Source organism: Anomaloglossus baeobatrachus, chromosome 3 (assembly GCF_048569485.1).
Source record: "Anomaloglossus baeobatrachus isolate aAnoBae1 chromosome 3, aAnoBae1.hap1, whole genome shotgun sequence".
In the NCBI taxonomy this organism is placed as follows: domain Eukaryota; kingdom Metazoa; phylum Chordata; class Amphibia; order Anura; family Aromobatidae; genus Anomaloglossus; species Anomaloglossus baeobatrachus.
In genome coordinates, this window is record NC_134355.1 from 199,026,343 (window position 1) to 199,051,832 (window position 25,490).

General features: G+C 43.5%; 1 protein-coding gene across 3 annotated transcripts in view; it reads right to left on the reverse strand.

Moving 5' to 3' along the window:
* The window catches only part of FAM120B (family with sequence similarity 120 member B), a 280,814-nt gene that overhangs the window by 215,054 nt on the left and 40,270 nt on the right, over nucleotides 1-25,490 (reverse strand). For all 3 annotated transcript variants that reach the window (XM_075339687.1, XM_075339685.1, XM_075339686.1), the window contains 3 exons: nucleotides 23,430-23,531; nucleotides 12,794-12,966; nucleotides 8,661-8,753 (listed from right to left, as the gene is read on the reverse strand). In XM_075339687.1, the coding sequence (XP_075195802.1) occupies nucleotides 8,661-8,753; nucleotides 12,794-12,966; nucleotides 23,430-23,531 (368 nt within the window). The remainder of the gene's footprint in view (nucleotides 1-8,660; nucleotides 8,754-12,793; nucleotides 12,967-23,429; nucleotides 23,532-25,490) is intronic.

Sequence of the window (25,490 nt, forward strand, 5' to 3'; positions counted from 1 at the left end):
GGAGTGTTCCTCTCTGCTGCACTAAGCCACCGCTGGACCTAAACAATAATTCGCTGTAAAATAATAAAATAGATAATTGACATAACTGACAATGCGTTGTGTGACATGTCCAATATTCCAGCTTCTTTCTTCTGCGAATGCCTCAAAGCTGCCATTCTCCCAACATCAGGTGGGAAGAATGCCAGCTTCCAGTCATGCGCAGGAAAAAGAAGAAGCCAGACTGCTGGACTGATGTCATGCATCGCAAGTTCACAATGTAAGTTATTTATTTGATTTTTTTACTGCTAATTACCATTGTTTCAGTCCAGTTGTGGCTTTATACAGCAGGGAGGAGCATTCCTTGCTGTACTAAGTGAACATTGGAGCGATTGATCTGTCAATGGCCCTTTAAACATATTGTACGGCTCTCGCAGAATTATATTTCAAAATATGTGGCGTTTACGGCTCTCTTAGCCAAAAAGGTTCCTGACCCCTGCCCTAGGCAATGGATCAGGGAATGGGGCCCTTCTCAACTCGACCCTGTGCATCTGAGAGAGATGGAGCAGGGGAGGGAGCTCTTGGGGATGTGCCCGCTCCACACCCAGGGAATCTCTGGGGGAGCTGGGCATCCGGGATACCTGAAAAAAAAAATAATGAGAGCGATGAGGGCGCCGATGAAAAAAATAAAAAGTGGCTGAGTGGGCCGTGAGAGGCCACATCAGCCTCTTACGACACTAAGCAAAAAACTGGTAGGGATCCGCCTCCGGCTCGGGGTGCACACTGCTAGGGAGGAGCTAACATTTTTTTGTCTACTTAGTGTCAGCCTCCTAGTCACAGCAGCATACACCCAAGGTCCTGTGTCCCCCAATGAAACGAGAGAGAAAAGGTGGGTGGTCAACCAGCTGGAAGCCCAGCTCTTCCAGTTTTGCTGTGGTCGCTTGTGCAGCGGAGGCGTTGTCTTACAGGAACAAGATTCCTTTGGACAGCTTGCCGCGCCTTTTGGCCTTCAGAGCTGCTTTCAATTGGTCCAAAAGTTCAATGTAATACCTTGCATTGATGGTGAAACCCTTTTGAAGGTAGTCCACTACAGCACGCCCTCCTTATCCCAGAACACAGACGCCATTACCTTAGTGGCTCATTTTTGCATCCTGAACTTCTTTGATGAGGAGAACCACTGTGCCTCCACTCTTTTGACTGCTCCTTGTTTTCAGGGTCATACAAATAAATCCAGGTCTCATCCATAGTGATCAGTCAATCCAGGAAGTTCTTATCAGTCCGGAAACGCTGACAAATGGACCAGGTAGTTTTCGCTTGCATGCTTCTCTGATCTGTTGTCAAACATTTCGGGGCCCACTTTGCAGACAGCTTCCTCATGTCCAAAGGTTCATGGATGATGACACAAACATTTTTCTCCAGTATGAGGTTGTGCATCGACGATCTCCGGAACAGCAACCACTCTCGGTCGTCCAGGACGTTCCTCATCATTGTTGCTGAAGTGGCTCGTTTTAAATTTGGCAGCCCAGTTCTTAACTGCAGAATATGAAGGGCACTGATCCCCCAATGTCTGTGACATATCACCATGAATATCCTTCACAGACTTTCCTTGCAGAAACAAGAATTTTATCACTTATCTGCTCTCAGTTGCTGTGAATATCGCATTAGACGCCGCCATTTTGTTGTCCCGCGTGCGTAGATCACTGTTATCATAAGCAACAAACACAATATTTTGAAAACAATATTAGACACATAAGGCTTTCATGTTATGCAACATTCGTTACCATAGAAACAAAAAAAGATCAGAAAGCTAAAGACTTATCAGTAGCCCCTCGTACACTGATGGGGAACCAACACCGACTGGCAAAACAGGAGTTCAATGTTCCCTATTTTCTTCCAGGCACAAGGCTATGACCAGGAGTCAAGCTAACGCTCTGCCACTCAGCACGAAGAAACAGATATTGTCCAAGATATTGTGGCATTTCCAGTGGTTGGACAACCAATGAACTAAACGTTTTTTCTATCCAGTAGATAGGTGAGAATTTGTTATAACTGGAATATTCCTGTATAGGCAACAGTCAATGTTATCTATAGGTGGAGAATCAATAGTCATGTAGGCATTTTTTATGTGTTTTATTTTTTGTTTCACACAAATAACAGAACAGTTTTTTTAGTGAAGGGTTAATCTCCTATGGACAAGATAGGGAATACCTTGCTAATCACTGGATGTCTAGCCGCTGGGACCTCCAGCGATCCCAAGATTGGCTTTTTAGAACCCCATGAACAGGGACTCTGCAGCTCCTTCCTGAATGCAGTGCAGGTGCACTTGGGCAGCTTCAGCTTCGTTTGTTGTCTAGAAGACTAGCCGAACACTGCACTCTTCTAAAGCTTTGATCTTAGGGTCGTTGGTGGTCCCAGTAGTCGGAAACCCAACGATAAGCAATGAGCTGCATTGGTGATTTCTTCTTTAAGAGGTGTACCAACAAGTGACTCCTCATTATCACAAACTCTCTGGTCAACAAATGTGACATCTTTGTAATATTGTATTTTCCTGACTACAACTTGCAATTTTTGATGACTATTTGGTTGAGCCAGCATGAGTGTATGTGAGAAGCTGAATGACATCGCAGGCTTTTTCCTGTTTTTCTCTGTCAGAACATGGGTGTACATTATCTACAGGGCATCTTATTTTCCATAAAATGCGGAAGCGTCTATACTTTTTTTGGTTGCTGTCACTCATCTATAAGTCTCCTCTGCACCTACCTGTCAACAAGTTGTTCTAGATGGATGCTATCATTAGGAGTCTGACTCCTGACTCTTTAACACCTTGTAACCATGCACTTTCAGACGCTCGATCCAGGCCCTGCAGTTTGATATTAAGCTCATAGTTATTGAGCTCAGCAGTCCTGGATAATCACAGGCCACTGTTAGACCAGTATTACCAGTTATATAAACTGGCCCTGATTCTGTGTACAGCGAGACCAATGCAAGTGTATGGGTCAATTCACATGAAATGAATATATGCAGTAGACTCAACCATATTACAGATAAGAGGGTGCTACTCTCAATTATGCCATATATACACTTCCGGACTTGACTGGCCTGAATTAATATGAACTTGGCCTAAAAGTTTATGATAGATTAGCAACCATAGGATCAATTTAGTCAAAGGTGGACACAATTCTAGTCAAAGGTGGACCATCCTTTACACTTTTTTAAAGGGGTATTCTCATCTCCAAGATCATATCCCATTATGTAGTGGGTGTAATAATAAGAATATTAGCAAACACCTCCATAAATGTAGAATAGTTCTTCTGATTTGCTATGTTGCTTACCTCATATGCAGGGCATTACAGAAACGTAAGTATCCATGGTTACGACCACGCATGTAGTGGCAGTTGCTCATGGCTGTAACCGTGGATACCTAAGGTCCTGTAATGCACTGCCCATGAGGTAAGCGATGTAGTGAATCAGGAGAACTATACTACATTTCTAATTGGAGGTATTTGCTATTATTACTACACCTACTACATATTAGGATAGGATCTTGAAGATGGGAATAGCCCTTTAACAAAACCAGCCCACCTCACAAAGTTGGGAAAGACAAGCTGATTTCAGCAATTTTGTAAAACTGACAATTCAATAGTTGAAGCATAGAGCTGTGCAGTAAATAAGTACAACGTATTAATGATATGCAGTCGCTCTGCCTGCCATCAGCTGACTGACAGCTTTCTCCCTACACACTGTAAGAAAGCTATCAATGGGCAGCATGAGTGTGTGAGGAGGCACTAATACCAGCACTCCTCCTGTACAGTGCAGGCAGCACGGTGTGAACACTAAGCAGTGCCGCTCAGGCACACAGCCTGGTGCCCTCTATGGGGCAGCATACACAGACTGGCAAGCACCCTTATAATATAAACAATTGATGTCCTTCACAAAGTAATTAGTATGGAGGGATTAAAAGCTAATGTGTTTTTACCATATGTTTTTACATAAATGATAATTTTGTTACATTCAACAAGGGATTAAAGGGAAGCCATCATCAGAAAATGACTTGTTTAAATCAAGTTTTAGGTTATTATAGGTTATATTTATTTTTTTAATTTGGCAGTGCTTTTTCCCATATCATCACATTCTGTATTCAAAATAAAAAACAAAAATCTTGCAATTTTCCCAGCAGTCACTGGGACTTTTTAGACTCTAAACCCACAGGTTGTGTTTGCACAACTTTTTTTTTTTTACCAACCTATGCGATTACCGGACATGTGAGCCCAAGTCTAGGGTATTCAAAAGTCACTTGGTGTCTGCAACCTATTCCAGCCAAAATAGCACTCCTTCCCTTCAGAGCCATGCCGTGTGCTCAAAGATAAGTGTTCTATCACATATGGGGTATTGGAGAACGCAGGAGAAATTTCACAACAAATTCTATGCTCCATTTTCTCCTGTAACCCTTATGAAAATTAAAAATTTGGGGTAAATTGTTTGTGGGAAAAATTTAAATTTTAATTTTCATGACTCGATGTTATAATATACTGTGAAGCACCTGTGGATTAAGATGTTAACCACACTTCTAAATACATTTCTTGAAAGGCCTAGTTTCCAAAATAGGGTCACTTGTGGGGGGGTTAGGTATTTCAGGGTCTCTGCAAATATCACATGGCGTCCACTACTTATTCCAGCTAATTTTGAGTTCCAAAAGTCGAATGGTGCCCCTTCCCATCAGAGCACTGCAGTGCGCCCAAACAGTAGTTTTCCACCACATATGTTGGATCAACGTGCTCAGGAGAAATTGCACAAAACATATATATACCATTTGTTTCCTGTTACCCTTATGAAAATGCAAAATTTGAGGGTGAAGCAATATTTGTCTGTGAAAAAAATGAAATTTTCATTTTTAATTTCCACATTGCTTTAATGCCTGTGAAGCACCTAAGAGGTTAATAAACTTCTTGGATGTGGTTTAGAGCAGTGTGAGGGGTGCAGTTTTTAGAATGGTGCCACTTTTGGGTATTTTCTGTCACCTAGGCCTTTCAAAGTGACTTCAAAAGTGATCTGGTCCTTAAATTAATTAGTCTTGTAAATTTTGTTGGGAAAATGAGAAATCGCTGATAATCTTTTAACCCTTCTAACTTCATGCTTATGTAAAGTAGACATGTGGGAAATGTAATTTATTATTTTGTTGGTTGTTTGGTATATGATTTGTCCTGAGGATGAAGCCATAAGTCTTTGAAACGCATTGACAAATCATTTCTTCTACATGGATCCTCTTTTCTATGGCAGCGCAGTCTATTAACCCTTTCTATTAACCCATTTCTCTAATTCTGGTGCCCAAACATAACACCAGGCTGCTACAAGTAACAGCCTGGAGTTATGTTTGGGCACCAGAATTAGTCCTGTTTATGAGGAATTGTTTGCTCCCCCCACCTCCCCGATGAGTCCTATGAAAAGACGAAACGCGTCAGGAGGCAGTCTGGGCATCTAACAGGACGGTAAACAGGGACAGATGTGGACCGTCCCTGTAAGGGCGGGTGGTTATGGGCATTAGGGCAAGGTAAGCTGAATACAAGACCTTGATGCCCACCTTCAACTCCGCCTGATGATTATGCTGTAAAGGACAGGAGGATTCCGTGGACGGGTGAGATCCTTCCGATTCTATATTTTTTTGTCGTTAACTGATGTTTATGAGGAACATTTATGATTGGCTAAGTGATCTGGACCACTGTCTATTCAAAAGCTATTTTTTCCCTCTATGACCTGGACAAAAATATATTATTTTCTGTATGGATAGTTGATCACATACCTTTGAGGGTGGCAACTTTATTCCTGGTTGTACCCAGCATTCATGGTTATGAGGTGTATCTGTCACTCATGATAGGTGGTTATTGCACAGTGCACTTTATAGGGCTCTGTGGTTTTGTGTGTTTTTCATATGTTTGGTTACATAATTTTAAATAAATCATTAAAGGTTAAGTTTTATCCTATCCCTCACCTTGGTGCTATAGTTTGCTAATCAGAGTACTAAATAAATTGGTGTCATCGTCTTCAAGAACAGAAGCTAGCTGCAGCTGCTTTATTTCAAGAGCAATTTCAATGTAAAAGAGGGAAACAAAATGATGGTGGAAAGAAAGGTGGAGAATGTCACATTTCCATTAATGTATTCACAATAGAAAAAAAAAGTAAATATTGGTTGTAGATCTTCATTTCACATGTATGCTACTAACCGGCTAAGTAAACACATAGTCCATCATACTGTCAGACTCAAGTCTGGAGTCCATCAAATGAGAACTAATACTCTGCACTGACCACTGATTGCTAAAAATGAAGAAAATATGAAATACTCTTTCTTTTCAGATATACGCTAAGTAGCTAAAAATAAACGTGTTGTCTTTCTTAAAATGTAAATCTGTTAGGATGGCACAATGGTAGCTCTTATGATTGTTAAAAACTGGTCTTGGTACTTTAAAGGGTTGTCCACTATTTGACAACCCCAACCTAGTCAATTCCGTGCCCCACAGAAAATAAACACTATATACACTCACCTCCTGTAGCAGTGCCATTCCAGTGATACTGGTGCTGTTCTTCCCAGTGGGTGACGTGACAATGTTGTGTTACATGACCACTGTAGACAATCAGCATATGGTGACCAGCTGCAGTGGCTGTGAACTCTGACCGAATCTTGATCAGATGCAGCTGATCAGCACCGCTGATTGTCTGCAGTGGTCAGGTGACACAGTAATGTCAATTCATCCGCTGGAAACATCAGTGCCAGTATCGCTAGAACAGTGCTGCTACACAAAGTAAGTATACATAGTTTTTATTTTCTGTGGGGAACTGAATAATACCCATAGGTGTGCTAGCGTTCCCTTTCCAGCGAGGTCGTTCTGCAGGTCCGTATCGCTGCTGCGTCGTTGGCCAGATCTGCCTGTTTGACAGCTCACCAGCGACTGTTAGAGACTTTCCATCGATCCCGGTCAGGTCGAGATCGCTGGTGGGATCGCTAGAAAGTCTCAGTGTGTAAAAGGGCCTTTACAGTGTAACTGTCATTACAGGGGAACTTACAGCAGAATAATTGTAACACAAACAAAAGAAAACAGCAGTTTTTTGCAGTATATATTGGAGGTATAGACAGCCTCCTATTTTGACTGTGCTCTCCTCCCATCAGCACCAGGATGGCTTTAATTAGTGACAGATCCTATCTGACCATATATTTGTAGACTTTTAGTTCAGGAGAGGTATGAAAATAGGATAGGGTTCCATCAAAGAAAAGTCAACTTGCAGTGGCTGATGGGCTCACAGAATTGGCCAATTTGTGAGCTAAGTACCTTCATTTTTTAAGTATATACAGCATTAGTGCAGATTAAATTTCTTATACTGTATGTTTGCATATACATTAGCGCTAACAGATTGCTGCTGTATTTTTTTGTTTGTGTTTTGTGTAGTTTTAGCAGCTGGCGTCTAATCATATTTGCTATGTTCTATTTGTAGATGCAGTTTTTTGGTTTTAGAACAATAATTGTGTCTGCTTCTGGCTCTTTCCTCCCCTTCCTCTCTCCATAGAATTTTACAAGCACCAATTCTCATCTCCTATCTCAGTAATGGGGAACTCTGTCTTCACTGAATACAGCTTTTACTTATTATCTTAGAGTGAAAGATCAGTCCAGGGGCGAAAAGGCAGATTTGTCTGAGAAGATATAGTACAAAATGACTACTTTTCATGTGTGGTCACACCTCCCTATTATAAGAAGGAATAACAATGTAACACAAAAGACCTGTAGTATACAGATGTACAAGTACACATACCCAAACTGCACACACACCAACTAGTGGAAATAAAACCTTTATTATTTTATAGCAGCAATGAGGTGTGAACAGGTATTGGATATGGACACATGGAGCTACAGCCTGTGAAACTGTACTACTCAGAGTTAATAGAAGGTAGGAGGTTATGACGTTCTGCCACCCATTATTACTGAAGTCAATTAGCTGAAAAGAAGTTGTCTCAGTGTCAGGTAGGCTCAGTCTTTTGTGTAAAGGCCAGTCAGTTATTTGGGGTATGTATATGCCCTATTTACATCTCAATAACCTTTCAACAAATGTATATGGTGTCTGTGCAAATGGGCATTTCTAGACAATGTGCTCTCCATCCATCTGACGACCTTATATTGCCACAACAAGCCTGCACTACCAATATCATTCATATTCAGGCTTATTGCACTCACCTAAAAGAAGTCCTCATTGTATAGTTAGGAGTTCACACTATAGGAACTAAAAACAGTGTATACTACCCTCCTGCAGCGAGCTGTTCCAGCGGTGTCGATGTTCTCGTTGGGTCTCATGTAGGCTGCACACAATGAGCAGTCAATTTTTGGCTGCAGCTCAAAATATTTCGACAGTACGGACGTCGGCTCTAATGACATAGTAAAGGCTGCAGCTGAGAAGTGGGTGCAGCCTGCACGAGACACATCGAGGGTAGTGGCGCCAACATCGATGGGACAGCCCGCAGCAGGAGGAGCGTATACACTGTTTATTATTTATATGGGTCCTGAATAGACATGGAAAGATATGAAAGATCATAGAACTGGTCTATGATAAGAGTGGTAAGGAGGAAAAAGACAGGAGTTTACTAAAGGACACGAGGTCCATTAGGTTAACATAAATACTATATAGGGTTTATATTGTGTCTGTACCTGCAGGCTACAGAGCTGTGATTCAGATGTCCCAGGAAGGCACAAGGCTTGGGCCAGAAATGCTTCCACGTCTGTCAGAGTCAGACTCTCCACCTGACAAAAAAACACTGCTGTGAGCCAAAGCAAAAGAAAAGAGACATTGTTTTGTGGGCACCAGACAGAAGTCCTCCCAGCACCTTAAATCCATAGCTTTAGGGGACGACACTTGAGATATCACTACAGATAACCTGCATATCCAACCTGTCCACACCCAACTACACTTTGTCTATGACAATGGATTATAATGGATTCAACTAACTCAAGAAGCTGGCATTTTGAATTTAACCCTTTAAGGACCTGGCCATTTTTTAGCTTTTGGTTTTTCCTAACGCCCTTTATACTAAGAGTTGTTTTTTATATTTTTGCATCTAGGGAATTATTTTGACGAATTGTTGTTTTGAATTACGCCATTAATTTTATCATTTAATATACTGAAAAAAACAAGAAAAAACGCAGTGTGGAGAAACCCCCCACCCACTTAGGATTCTTCCATTTCTTTCTGTGGTTTGTTTTTACACCATTTATTGTGCAGTAAAATTGACTTGGCAGTATGATTCTCCTGGTCAGCACAATCACGGCGATAACAAGCTTATAGGGTTCTTTTTTGTTTTATTTTACTGGTTAAAAAAATCTCAAACCTTGTAATAAAATTTCTTTCTGTTGTCATTTTCTGAGACCTTTATGGGGAACCTGTCACGTTATTACATGCAGTTCCATCTGTGGACCGTATGGTATAAAGAAGGAAAAGCTAAGCATAATGAAATATACGTTTGTTGGGAAGGATTCAGTATAGCTTGTACTTTACTCATTAAAATCTCTGGTGCTTGTACAAGTCCAGTTTTGATTCCAGCCCCATTACCACAGTGTATAACATCCCCACCATGCTGTCTGCTTTTGTCAGCGGAGGCAGCACCGGCCCCCCCTCGCCTGTCATCACACACAGCAATGTTGAAGTATCGAGCGGAGCGCTCCAATCCATGATTTATCACTCTCCCCCTGTGGATGCGTGACTGCTAAGCTGAGACTGCAGAACGCAAAACGCAGGACGGGAGGACGCTCTTACCGAAGCAGCGGAGAACGAGGAGAGGTGAGGACTTATTTGTTTTTTTTAATCAGTGAGTACATGGTGGCTAGTGGCCAGGGGGCTGTATTATACATGGAGGTCTATGGGGCTGCATTATACATAGAGGTCTATAGGGCTGCATTTTACATGGAGGACTATGGGGCTGCATAATGCAATAAGAAGGACACATTATACATGACTATAGGGGTGCATTTTACATGGAGGACTATGGGGCTGCATAATGCAATATGAAGGACACTTTACACATGGACATAGGGATGCATTATACATAGAGGAGTATGGGGCTGCATAATACAATATGAAGGACACCTTACACATGGACTATAGGGGTGCATTATACATGGAGGACTATGGGGCTGCATAATACATTATGAAAGTCTATGGGGCTGCATTATAATACATATAGGACTATGGGTGCTGCATTATAATATATGGAGGACTATGGAGGTTACCGTATACATGGACTAAGTGGGTGCATTATAAAACATGGAGGACTATGGGGGTGCATTATAATACATGGAGGACTAAGTGGTGCAGTATAATATATGGAGTACTATGCGGTGCATTATAATATATGGAGAACTATGGGGTGAATTATAATACATGGAGGACTATGGGAGTTCCATTATAATAATTGGAGGGCTATGAGTTCTACTTTATACATGGAGGACTATGGGAAATGCATTATAATACATGGAGGACTATGGGGGTGCATTCTAATATATGAAGTGTTATGTGGGACCCTTTATATTATATGGAAGGCTATGTAGGGGCCATTATTGTAGTTGAACTATATACGAGGGGGGACAAAGATACAAGCATGGGATGGAAAAGTTTAGTGCTGAGGGAAAGCGTCTCTTTCCCTCAGCACCCAGCTTTCCCATGCTCTGATATGGGAAAGCTGGGTGCTGAGGGAAAGATGTATAGCAGAGCATGGGGAATCTGGGTGCCAAGGATAAGATGGATATCAGGATATAGGAAAGCTGGGTGCTGATAGAAAGAGGGATTTCAGATCATGGGAAACCTGGGTGCTAAGGGAAAGAGCCAAGTGTCAGCGTCATTATCCCATACCCAGAGTGTCGGCGTCATTATCCTGTACCCCGAGTGTTTGTGTGGGGTGCCAAGGTCCAACCTTTGCACCGGGGCCCATCAAACTCTAGTTATGCCACTGCCTGGCAGCTTGACAAAACAATGAAACAGTTAAACTGATGAGTCCACCCTAAATTCTGCACATCTGAGCAAAAAATCCATTTACTATTGAAGTGCTGTGAAGTATCAGATTACCGGTTACACTTGGTATTACAATCTCAGCAGATTTTTAGCTCATTCTGGTAAAATCAGTAAACACTGGTAATATTGGGAAAAATCATCTGATTTGCTCTGATTTATATTTGCCAAGTCTCTGAATTTATTTTATTGTCACTGTATTTTTCTCAGAACTGATAGCTGCGTGTAAATCCAAGTGCTTGAGTTGTCAGGGGAAATATTGGCTGACTGCGGCTTCACCAGCAGAATCACCCATGTCTTGGGACACGAATCCTGAAAAGTGTTGTTTCTAATGAACGCCACAAACACAGAGAGGGTGCAGAGATTTATCTTATTCCTCATGTTTCCCATCACATTCCTCATCTTTTCAACTCCCTTATTAAAGAGGTTATCCACTACTTTTACATTGATGGCTTATTCTTGGTATAGATTACCAAAGTCTGAACAATTGGAGTTCGACACCCCGTCGATCCGCTGTTTTCCCTGCCAGCGGTGGCAGCAAGTAGCCGAAAATGCTTAGTTCTGGACCTGCCTCGTCTTCTGATAGCAGTGGCAGCAAGTAGCCAAAAATGCTTAGTTCTGGACCCGCCCCATCTTCTGATAGCAGTGGCGGCCAGGTACTGCACATCCGCCTCCTATTGATTTGAATGGGAGGTGGATGTGTAGTACCCGTCCGCAGCCGCTATCAGAAGATGGGGCGGAACTGACCACTTCCGACTGCCTGCTGCCACCATCGGAACCGAGAACAGCTGGGGGGTACCAGTTGTTAGACCCCGGCCAATCAGGCATAGATGACTAAGGGGTACTTTGCACGCTGCGACATCGCTAGACGATGATAGCGATGCCGAGCGCGATAGCACCCGCTCCCGTCGCACATGCGATATCTTGTGATAGCTGCCGTAACGAACATTATCGCTACGGCAGCTTCACACGCACTTACCTCCCCTGCGACATAGCTCTGGCCGGCGACCCGCCTCCTTCCTAAGGGGGCGGGTCGTGCAGCGTCACAGCGACGTCACATGGCAGGCGGCCAATAGAAGGGGAGGGGCAGAGATGAGCAGGATGTAAACATCCCGCCCACCTCCTTAATTCCGCATAGCCGCTGGAGGCAGGTAAGGAGATGTTCCTCGCTCCTGCGGCTTCACACACAGCGATGTGTGCTGCCGCAGGAACGAGGAACAACATCGTATCTCATATTGGTGCGACATTATGTAAATGTCCGACACTACACAGATCACCGATTTTCAATGCTTTTGCGATCGTTTATCGGTGTATCTAGGCTTTACACGTTGCGACGTCGTTACTGGTGCCGGATGTGCGTCACTTTCGATTTGACCCTGACGATATCGCAGTAGCGATGTCGCAACGTGCAATATCCCTAAGGATAAGCCACCAATGTAAAAGTAATGGACAACCTCTAAGTATTGGCAATAATACTTCATTTTGACATTTTTGTGAAGAAAAAAAAAACCTCTTGACGTCTATTGTATTTTTTGATTGACCCATCGCCACACTGACTGAGCTTCAGGTACAATACCTAATTTTTGTTATGTGACAGATATCTAAACTGTCCACAATACAGAACATTCTCACCAGACCTGCAGGTGGGGATGACAAGTTTGTGTCATTACGTATACACGTAGCACTGTTGGTTAAGCCATACAGAGGTCCTTTGCAGCGGGGGTCCTATAAGCGCTCTGCAGCTAGCTAATAACAGCTATTACATACAGAATGCTGACATTACCTGAACTGTCAGATATATCAGCAGGCAACAGGTAGCAGCAAGCTGGCTGTCCAAGCTCCGAAGTCCCTCCGTCCATCTCTCCACATGGAAGCATGCCATACATGCATAGAATCTCCGTCTCTGAATGTCAGGGTTCTCAGAAAGCCAGAGCTCCCGAGCAGTCGGGGTTCCACCTACACACGGAAGATAAATGCTCAAGCGTGCACTATGTAAATAAAATACATTTGCTTTAACAAAATCAATACCATCTAAAACACAGAAAAAAATAGCCCGCTGCTCAATCTCTGTCAATTTACAAAGCACATGATCATGAATAAGCCTGTTTATGAGTGTTTAACGGCCAGCAAAAAAAAGTCTATCATACAACCAAAAGTTAAAAGAAACAACTATAAAGCTCAAAGAAATGTTATTACACAACAGTTGATAACAGAATACTTATTTAATGGACATTTCACCTACAATGTGATAGCTGGCGGGAACTGTCAACACCTGAATGGCTGTGTACTAAGCCTGCTAAATACTCTCCTAACAATACAGCCCTTGGTGTTTACTGATTTTTGATTCTGAAATACCTGGTATCAGGGTGGTGTCATTCATGAGGCAGGCTCGGGCCGAATCTCTGCCCATAACAGTGAACTTATGTCAGGCTCATGCTCTTAAGGAATGCAAGGCACATTACTGAAGCTATGTGGCTTTGTAATGGCAGTAACCAAACATGGGGAAACAGAAAAGATCACTTTGACACTGACCATGTGACACAGGATTTTTTTAGAGCAAGTATAGGATACTAGTCATTTCCTGTTCTTGCAACTATTTTGGAATTATCCAAAAGACAAGAAAACCATTATCATATGTTTGAGGGGGTAAATACCAGGGCTGTGGAGTCGGTGTCCATTTTTGGTGGAGTTGGAATAAAATGGACTGACTCTAACTCCTAAAATATATAATAAATTGAGTACACCGGTTTAGTGCAGTATCTGCTGAATATATTTTCATAACAATTTAGTAAAGTTATGAAATGTCCTATAAATGTCTGTTCTATTTCTGATCAAAGAATCCAGGCTTTTATTTTAGATGAATCTGTGCTGCTCTTCAGGTCCATGATTTACAGTTGTGCTCAAAAGTTTACATACCCCGGCAGATTCTTTGCTTTCTTGGTCTTTTTTCAGAATATGAATGATAACACAAAATCTTTTTTTCCACTCATGGTTAGTGGGTGGGTGAAGCCATTTATTGTCAAACTACTGTGTTTTCTCTTTGTAAATCATAATGACAACCAAAAACATCCCAATGACCCTGATCAAAAGTTCACATACCCCAGTCCTTAATACCGTATATTGCCCCCTCTAACATCAATGACAGCTTGAAGTCTTTTGTGGTAATTGTGGATGAGTCTCTTTATTTCCTCAGATGGTGAAGCTGCCCATTCTTCTTGGCAAAAAGCCTCCACAGTTCCTGTAAATTCCTGCGCTTTCTTGCATGAACTACGCTCTTGAGTTCTCCCCAGAGTGGCTCAATGATATTGAGGTCAGGAGACTGAGATGGCTACTCCAGAACCTTCACTTTGTTCTGATGTAGCCAATGATAGGTCAACTTGGCCTTGTGTTTTGGATCATTGTCATGTTGGAACGTCTAAGTACGTCTCATGCGTGGCTTCCGGGCTGAGGAGTGCAAATTTGCCTTCAGTATTTGCTGATAACGTACTACATTCATCTTTCCTTCAACTTTTACCAAGTTTCCTGTGCCTTTGTAGCTGACACCTACCCACACCATCAACGATCCCCCTCCGTGCTTTACAGTAGGAATGGTGTTCCTATTTAGGCCTTGTTAACACATCTACAAATGTAACGTTTATGGTTGTGGCTAAAAAGTTTGATTTTGGTCTCATCACTCCAAATTACTGTGTGTCCCTGAAAATAAGACCTCTCCCGAAAATAAGACCTAGCAGGATTTTTCAGGGAGGCTTAAATATAAGACATCCCTTGAAAATAAGACCTAGCCGTGGTCAATAATGAAGTGTCCATGCAGCGGTAAAAGAGTTAAAGACACTGCAGGACACTTGATTATAGACAGCGGTCACTCCCGAAGGACAGAAGAAAGAAGACCCCACAGTCATACTCACCAGACGCTGACCGGGAGCAGGTGAGCGCATCAAGGTCCTGCGGCGGAACACACACACACACACACACACACACACACTCATCAGATCACATACACACACAATGAGAACGCGTGCACACACACACACTACAGATCGCATCCACACACTCACCACATCCAGCGATATCGCTTGCTTCTCGGCGAGCGTAAGGACTTGCGACGCTGCGCAGTGGATCTTCCAGGACCTGCGGGAGGATCACATGGCCGGAAGAACGTGGTATCTTTGGATGTTGTGAGTGTGTGCACACGATTGTACAGGTATGTGCGATATCGTGAGTGTGTGTGAGTGTATGCGATCGGATGTGTGAGTGTATGGTGTCTGATGTGAGTGTTGGCCAGACGCAGGGGAGGACGGTGTGCAGCACAGCTGCCTGGAGCGCCCGCCGGAGATCACAGGGATGCATGAAGTGAAATCTGATGTGTGAGTGTGTCTGTCTATTTGAGTGTATGTTATCTGATGTGTGAGTGTGTGTTCTGATGTATCTATGTCGGCCAGACGCAGAGGAAGGTGATGTGCTGGGAGCTCTGGGAGCCATATAGACGCCCGGGGCTGGTAAGTATGATGATCCTGGGAAGGGGTTGGTCTGCTTTTTGTGGGGGTAAACTTACCCCAACCATGTCTCCGCGAGAATAAGACACCCCCTAGTGCTTTTTTCGGGGCAAAAAAAATTATAAGACACTTGTTACAGGGTGTACAGCAGAGCAAGGAGAGACAACAGGCCGAGGATGATCCAACAGGTTTATTCACAAGAACACTGAAACAGCACACGATAAGTCCACGTAAAACAGATTCGGGGGCCCTTCCCGACAATCCTCGGACCGGATAACAAAGCAATCGTCCTTACAGTAGTCCAAAGAGTTCCACACAATCCCACGGGCCGCCACACAGGCCTACCTCCGTCCGTGTCCACAGCCACCCAGGCTGGGAGCTCCTTCTTCTTCCAAGTTTCAGCTCACTCTGAAGTTACAAAAAGGGAAATGCATTGTCTGTGCTCCTTGACCAGCCCACCATGTTCAGGGGGTAGGGGTCACACATCCTATCATCAATGGTTTGGTCCATCACAGGGCTCCGATATGTCTGCCAGCCACAGTAGATGAAGGGATCCCCTGCTGTGCAGAACAATGACTATTCCTTCACTGGCCAATGCAATTACAGACTAGATACACAACTCTGGATAGAAGAGGACAGGCTATTTACATAATCACATTAGCTGCCAAGACTGCAATTGTATGAGAGAGACACATTGAGACCAGTAGCTCCCCCAAGGAAATACATGAATTACAACTAATACAACCAGGGAAAAGTTACATGACATATTATACAAAATAAATGACAGGGAAATATACATATCATGACATAGTATCACAGCATATACAGTGAGAGGGTAAATTACATCTTCACAATCCCTCCCCCTCCCAACTTGTGTACGTACTAGGGACCTATACAGGTCACTGGTTAAGTACACACAGGCAGAGCGTTACTTACATGTGGCTTCATGCAGCCACGAATTGGCATCGTAGCTCTCCCACATCATTGCCCAGGAGAACAGCTGCAGGCAGACCACCCATCACCCCAACCATACATCGCCTGACCCCACAACCAAAGTTCAGATCCACAGTGGCTGTGGGAATAGTCCTCCATTGTCCACCAGCCAGTTCAATGACAATCCCAGGTCCTATGGATTGCCTCAGGCCGAACCACTCGGGGATCAGCCAGTGTGAGGAAAGCATCCGAGTCACAAAATCCAACAAGTCTCTGTCCATCCAGCACAACCTCCTGCAAGTGCTTACCTCGATGAGCAGAAGTCGTCATAACTGCGGGTCGCACCCCGTAAACTCCTGGTGGTGCAACATGGGGGGCTGAGTCACTAGGCCAGTCCTCACATAGCGGTGCCACATCTTCCTCCATGGCACTGGGCTGTAAATAATTAACAATCCGATTGGATGCAGGATCAGTCCTCATTTGAACAGCTGGGCAGGAGACTTGCCGATGCCCTGGCTGTCCACATTGATAGCATCTGAGCTGGGTCTCCCTCCATCCAAGGCGTCCTCTTGGGTAAGGGGTAGGGGAACTTGGAGGCCGGCTCCCACCTGAAGGTGCTGTAGGGGTTTGAGGATGATTCCTCCATGGGCTGGCTGGGCATGAGGCCTGCAAATGCCCGGGATGCCTACAAACATAACACCTGCGCTCTGTTACTTCCTCTCCCCGGCGTATTCCAGAAAATGCAGTAGAAGCAACTGGAGGCACATTAACACAGGTATCAACATGTGGTGGCTTAGAGGAACGGGGAACAATGGGGACAGAATAACTGGGGGCATCCGGTGTTGTGGAGCTGTTAGGCGTCTCTCCATCCTACAACAGAACCCTCCACTGAGGCTTGATGGTGAGAGCCTCATCAGCGAGAGCAGCAGCTTCCTCCACTGTCGCTGGTTTTCTCTCACGCACCCATTCCCGGATCTCAGTGGGGCACTGGGCAAAGAATTGTTCTTTTAGGATGACCTGCAGGAAGGTCTCCCAAGATAAGGCCTCCTCTGCCTCCAGCCAGCGATTACATATTTGTTTGAGTCTATGAGCATATATCTTAAAAGACACTTCCCCATCACAGGCTAAAGCACGGAACTGAGTCCTGTAAGTGTCTGGGGTCACAGCATAATGTTCTAGAATAGTCTGTTTAATCTCCGCATACTCACAGTTCCACCGAGGGTCCATAGCTCTATAGGCTTCAGCAGCTCCCCCCTTTAGGAGCCCAACCAGTTGCCGGACACGCTCCCTGTCCGGGACTTCCATTAATCGACACTGATGCTCAAAGTCCTGGAAGAAGCCCTCAATGTCGCCTGCAGCCTCATTAAACGGCTTAAAGTCTTTGCGGGACACCCTGGGAAGTTCCCTCATGATGGGTGCTGGGGTTACAGTCTGTCTGGAACCTCTCGCGGCTTCCACAGCGAGCTGCTTATCCAGCAATGCCATCTCCTCCATCCTGCGCTCCTTCTCTTTAGCTCCACGCATGACCTCCATCTTATATTCTATAGTGGTCTCCTCTGCCAGCAAGGCCATCTCTTCCTCGTACCACACAACCCACTGACTTTTTTGGGTATTTACCTCCGGCTGCCGTCTTTCTTCCATTTTCTGTGAGGATCCTTCCTCCACGTCATTTTGCGAGCAGACTCCTTCTAGCGCCTCAATCAGCTGCTCCTTGGAGAGTCCTTTGAAACGAACTCCTACTTCACGGGCCTTTGATTGCAGGCTCCCCAAAGTCCAGGTCTTGTACTCTGCAGTGCTGGTTCATGATGTTGAGCCATTGTCCTCCATTCCTTCTGCTCTGATCCCAGCGCTGCCAACCAGTTTGTACTGTCTTACTTTCAGGGAAACAGGGTACCTTGTTCCAGACCTTTTGGAGGCCTGTCTCTGTGCTGTTTGGCGTATTGTAGGAGAGATACTTTGTGACATTTCACAGTAATGGCATTCTTTTGGCGACTCGACCATGCAGTCCATTTCTCTTGAAGTGCCTCTTAATTGTGCATCTTGAAGCAGCCGCACCGCTAGTTTTCAGTGAGTCCTATATTTCAGCTGATGTAATTTGTGAATTTTTCTTTGCATCCCAAACTATTTTCCAGGCAGTTATGGTCGAAATTTTTTGTTGGTCTACCTGATCATGGTTTGGTTTTTACAGAGCCCCTGATTTTCCATTTGTTAATCACAGTTTGAACACTGCTGACTGGCATTATCTATTCCTTGGATAATTTTTTGTATCCCTTTCCTGTTTCATACAGTTCAACTATGTTTTCCCATAGATCTGTTGACAATTCTTTTGCTTTCCCCATGACTCACAATCCAGAAATGTCAGTGACTGTATGAAAGATGTAAGAGTCTGTCTGGATCCCAGAAACTCACTCAGCTTTTATGCACACACACTGATTAAAAGCAAACAAGTCACAGGTGAAGATGTTACCTTTATTAGCCATTCAAACCCATTTGTGTCAACTTATGTGCATGTTATCTGGCCAAAAACACCAGGGTATGTGAACTTTTGATCAGGGTCATTTGGATGTTTTTAGTTGTCATTTCAATTTAAAAAGAGAAAACACAGTAGTTTGACAATAAATGGCTTCACCCAACCACTGACCATGAGTGGAAAAAAAGATTTTGTGTTATCATTCATATTCTCTGAAAAAAGGCCAAGAAAGCAAAAAATCTGTCGAGGTATGTAAACTTTTGAGCACAACTGTAACTGCAATCATCTCAAAACTGATAGTGACTCTAGAGTGAACAGGAAACTAGGATTAAAAGAAGTATTTCTTAAAGCAAGTCTAAACTTTTAATAACAGCAAAATGATCCTTTAGAATTAGATGATCTTGTTGAAGCTGCTTCACATCTCTCTCCTATTTATCACATGCGCTGTGTTGTGCCCACGCTGCAGTTGGCAATTAGAGAGAGTGTGCAAGAGGGACATGCTGGAACTCTGCTTGGTAAAGTGAGGAAACTGGTTATTGCTGCCAGAACCCCTAAATGGATTCCATCTTGAAGAGATGTGCTGGAAAAGGGGCAATTGTTGATCAAGACACTCAGTGGGGTAGCACTTATTTAATGATTGAGCGATTGTTTGAGCTGAAACCCTTTTTTGTAGACATGGCCAACCCTCAGGAAACACTAAATGAAGGTCAATGTACACAGGTGGCTGAATTGAAGGAATTGCTTCATCACCCATTTACAGTGACTAAAAAATTATTTAACTCCTGGGATTTTGATAAAAGAGTGGAAGCGCTTGCTGTTTTGCCTGTCCCGAAGATGAGGTTTAATCACTGATGGCATTGCTGCTTCAAAGAAATGGAGAGAGACACTGCTATTAGAAAATAAAATTCTTCTGACAGCTGTGTATGTGGACCCAAGTCATCGTATATTGCTGGATGATCAACTGCTTACTAAAGGAAAAGAAGCTCTGACAGAGGAGGTGTGCCGCCCCCGCGATAGCCGACGGGCTGCTCGGATCCGAATCTGCAGTGGCTTGAGGGGTCTCCGGACCGGAGGGGGGTCGCGCGGCCTCTCGAAAATAAAAGGGAGGTAGAAAGGGTGGATTTCGATAATGTTCGTGACGCCACCCACGGTTCGTGGTAAAAGTTGGGATACCACCGCTGCTGCGTTTAGGGGTGAGGGGAGCGCCCGGGAGCGATAGAATGGCAGCTATTGATGTTAACCCCTCCGTGGGCAGGGGAAGGTGTCCCGGGGCTCAGTGCTGGCAGGCTGGGGACCCATTGGGAGCAAAGGGGCACAGCGTACTCACACAGTCCAGAGATGCTGACACTGACACCAGGTAAACCAAAGTCTTGAACGCCCTTTAGCCTTAGTCCGAACACGTTGGGTCCGTGCCCTTTTGGTGTTGCTGGTTGGTCTGAAGCCTTGTCCCTTGGCACCGAGTTTACACTTGATGGATACCTTTCGCCTAGAACTACTTGGGTCCCGCTCACCTGCGTGGCTAGCAGGGTGAGCTTGCTCTCAGGGTTCACGCTTGGGATTTTCTGGACGGTTTTGGGAAGTCTTATCCCTCCGTTGCGCTAGTACTCCAATTGTGGAGCGGGTGGGGAGCGGTTCATGAAGATTCCATTCCCGTCGGGTGAATTACTGGGCTGCGTGAAGCTACTTCCCAGCCTAGGGTCCACGTACCCCGTTGTGCCCTGGCCCCTGCCCGGTTGTAGCACAAGGCCGCCGGTCTGCCCTCCGTGGCAGTACCATGCCCCCTGTCACTACCCCCTACGACCGGGGTTCCGGCTCCTTCCAGGCCAGACCAACATCTGGCACCTGGGACAGTTTCAGGAGCCCAGCTCCACAGCGTGACCTTTCCTGTCACCGCTCACTGGCACTTCTCCCTCCACTTCTCCATTACACCTGACACTTCTGGCCCTCCTTCTACCATCCCTCCATCTGGGCGGCCCTATTCCCCTCAGGCTGCCCAATGGGTGTTTGGTGGGTGTGGTGCAGAGTGTTCAGAGTGCCCTGTTCTTAGCAACACCAAAGGGACAAGACCCGTAACCAAGGAGGAGCGGGTACCATGCAGAAGGGCAGATTGCACGGCACCTTTGCGACGACTTGATAGGCCAGGGCGTCACAGTAGCAGTTAGGATGAACGGCTACATACTGCCAAGAGCAAGAGGACTTGGATCCTGACAGTGCTACTGCTGCTATATATTCAGCCTCATTAGTTGAAGAGTTTAATTTTGAAAAGTATTTAGATGACATAGAGCAGCAAGGTGTTGCCGCAGGGAAAATGATTCCACTTAATTAGCAAACAAATTGACCAGATTTCAGCAAAACTTTTCACTTGCTCTCAAAATTGTTTAAAAGGACTGAAGTCCTCAGTGGTTGATACCTTTTAATGGCTAACTGAAAAGATGGTAATAATAGCAAGCTTTCGAGACTACTCAGGTCTCTTCTTCAGGCTCAATATAACACAAAATCTGAAGAGTCACATATTTATACACAACAGGACATAGAATGGGGCAGTATAAATATGTGACTCTTCAGATTTTATGTTATATTGAGCCTGAAGAAGAGACCTGCATAGTCTGGAAAGCTTGCTATTATTACCATCTTTTCAGTTAGCCATTAAAAGGTATCAACCACTGAGGACTTCAGTTCTTTTAAACAATTTTTTATCTCTACTTGCTAACACGGTACAAAGATATATTTTACCTGTATCACTTGCTCTCAAAGAAGTAGAAGAGTTCAACCATTCATCAAACCTGACTGTGCACGAGGCAATTCCTTTATACCCTGAGATTGTTAGAGATGTTGCCCATGTGGTTATCACTTTGCCACCAACCCAAGTTAGTGTAGAGAGGTTGTTCTCTAGCCTTAAAATAGATTAGATTTGAGGTCATCTGCGAAGGAGGATCTGATGGAGGCAATTCTATTTCTTAGAGCAAATTCATAGACTGCACAAATGTTATTCAGTACGTTTTTGTTGAAAACTGTTTTACTTTACTGCCTAGTGTATTACATATTTACAATTTATTAAAGATTTTGTGTTCTAAACTTGTATTCTAATAAATATATTTTCTGTTCTATCTAAACAGCTTGATTATGGCATCATAATAATGATTAAATGCCTGATGTCACCATTTTACTACAGTAAATGTATCACAAACATGAGTCATGTATGAGGGACCTTTAACACTTAGAAACCTATTGCAAAAGGTAGTAAATCAATGTAAACCCAGAATGCTACCTCAAATTAAATAGTATAAAAACAGTTTTTATTGAAATTCATTAAAAATTCAAAATTCCACCTGTGAAAATTATATAACACATAAACATAATCCCAGGACCATGGGACAGCTCCAATATATCCACCCAGAGGAACAAAACAATTATTCCATAGATAATCGCATTAATAATCCTGCCAAAGGTATAATGTCTAAATGACCCTTACTCTCTCTTTCCTCTACCTGCCAATGGAGATGCAACATAAAGTCACAGTACGCCCTAAATGTAAAGAGGTGCCCCCATTCCTCGGCGGCTTTCCCTCCTAGGATATCCCTAGTCTCCCTCGTGATCAAATGAGGTCTAGAGGTTATACCCTTAATAGTCAGGAAAGATAGGGAAAATAAACTTATCTGAGAGATGGTTGAGTCAGAAATAATCCCTTAGCAATCCTTTTTTCATAACGTTTGCATTGATCAATTCAGTAGCTAAATTTCTCTTGATTCATATGTTCATGGCAGTAATGCAGATTCCATTTTTCACATTTTCACTCCTACATATAGCTATTGGATTTTTCAAGTCAGTATTCACACAGCAGTTTCTGCTATTTCATGTATTCCGTTTACACAGACGGACCCGTCTACACAGACGGACCCGTCTACACAGACGGACCCGTCTACACAGACGGACCCGTTTACACAGACGGACCCGTTTACACAGACGGACCCGTCTACACAGATGGACCCGTTTACACAGACGGACCCGTTTACACAGACGGACCCGTCTACACAGACGGACCAGTTTACACAGACGGACCCGTTTACACAGACGGACCCGTTTACACAGACGGACCCGTTTACACAGACTGACCCGTTTACACAGACTGACCCGTTTACACATACAGACCCGTTTACACAGATGGACCTGTTTAAACAGATGGACCAGTGACATGATACAACTGCCAATCTGTAAACTTGTATTGATTAGCGGTCGTTTAGATGCCTGTTTACACAGAGAGACTAGAGTAAATGATGCACACTAAGCAATCCATATTAGATTGAACGGTACACATAGGCAGCCAGTATTCTCAGCAGTGTGAGCCCTCTATACACAGGACCATACATCGCCGAGAACATGGTTCTTTTATGATGCATGGAAGATCATTTCACCAATGAATGAGCATTTGTAATAATAACACCACTTTTTGGTCACTGTAAACTTCCAATGACTTTACTATTAACCTAAAATATGTGGAAAAAAACCTACTTTTGATATCTCACCTGGTATGGAAAGTGGAACTGCAGGAACAAACTCTGGTTTCTGCAGCATATTGCCGTGGTATACATACCACTCATGGACCCCAGGAGATGTATCTGGAGAACCTAGTAATAGAGAACATCAAGAGCTGATAAAACAAACTGAAATCAAACTATATTCACGAGAAGTGGTCATGAAGCTTTTGTAATGGCAAGGGCTTAATACGACAAGTTTCCCAATGCTCCATGCCACCACTAGTCTGAAGATCCCCCCAAAAATCAAGCAGTAACAAAGATTGAACTATAAATACTTTTTGCATTTGGCTATTCAAATATATTTTGCTTTTTTTGTAATATGTTTAGCTTAATTCTTATGTTATTTTCAGATTTTTTTCTAGTCTTTGTTGATCTCAGAGGGAAAAGAAAAGAAATGTGTCTGTTTTTTACGTTACTTGGTTTATTTTGATGTTCACAAAGAACCACTGAAATACATTGTAAAGTGTCTTCCTCTTTCTCTAACAATTATTTTTATATTATACAGTTTATCATTTTTTATGATGGTGTCTCGGCTAGGTAACAGTGAATTGGATTGGAAGGGACTTTTTTTCTCTTTATCTACTTTTTTATGTTTTTATTTATTTTTCTTTTATTTCAATTATTGTAAAGCTCCATAAGGTTATTACAGACCTTTGGATGGAGGAGAAATGGGGATGGGTGTCATTTCAACAATTAAATCCTTTTTTAATTTGATTTTTCATGTCACTGGAGCTGGTATATTAGCCCAGTTACAGTGGAAATGCCATCTCCTGGCTGCGTAGCAAAGCTGACTGAGTCTCCCAGGACCCAGCAATCATATACCCACTGGGTGCAGAGGAATAAGCGCCGCTAGTATACAGATATCAAGAAGGCAGAGACAGTAATAAACCATCCCTGTCCTCTATATAGAGCTTGCATTAACGTTTTAGACTATCACTGTACAATGAGGACTGAACAGACCTTAAAAGTCTATGGGTGGACTGGAAGAAGTTAAAGGCAAAATTTAAGACCATTTGTTACTTTGCAACAAATTCATGTACCATGTGCACCATTTTGAAGAATTGTGTGCAAAAAATGCAACGAATATGAAACGAGAAACACAAATGAGAAAAGAGACTTAAAAAGCCCCTGCAAATGCTGTTCAGGGGCCTATGTCTGCGTTCTCTGTTTATTTGACCAGTGCTGTAGATTTCCGATCTATATAGACAGATGTTTTAGTGTTATTGTAGCCCCATCAACACTAATTGTACATTTCAGTGGAGTCTTGACAACAATTGCTGGAAACACGACTGAGACTAACACATCCATGAAAACACCTCGGCATATTCCTCAATTTCTTGCTAGAGGAAAAACATAAAAAGAACATGTTTAACTTACAGTGCGAGTCATTAACGCCTGCATTGCACCGATGAAAGATAAGACATTTTCCTGCTGAAGGGTTTACTTAACAATACAACAATCCCCCATACATCAGTAAAGGGAGTCCCAGCTCCGCAGACATAATAAGAAAACACTGATGTAAGTGCGAAGAAATGCACGGCTCCCAACAACAAGTATGCAGCGGTTTCCTTTCAGACTGTTGTGTTAGGCAATGCCACCACTATGCATCATGACTATGGCACGACCAGGTGCACATGGAGAATAGGGCAATACTTCCCAGCTATACAGGAGAATGTCCATTCATTGTCAAGTATGACTTCAAAAATCTCACAGGGAATGAACAGGCTGTGAATGTGCCCCTATAGGGAATCTGTCACCAGGATGGTGCTACCTCATCTGAAAGCAGCATAATGTAGAGACAGAGACTCTGATTACAGCGATGTGTCACTTACTGAGCTACTTGCTATAGTTTGGAAACAAATCCTTGTGTTATCAGCAGGAGATCATCACTAGAGGACTAGTAAACCTGATGAAGTGTAGCCCTCCATATTCATGAGCTCTCTATAACCCCGTCCCCACCACTGATTGCCAACTTTCTGCCTATACACAGTGCACACGGAAATCTGCCAATCAGTAGTGTGAGTGGGGTGGCTTCGTACTCTTTTCTTA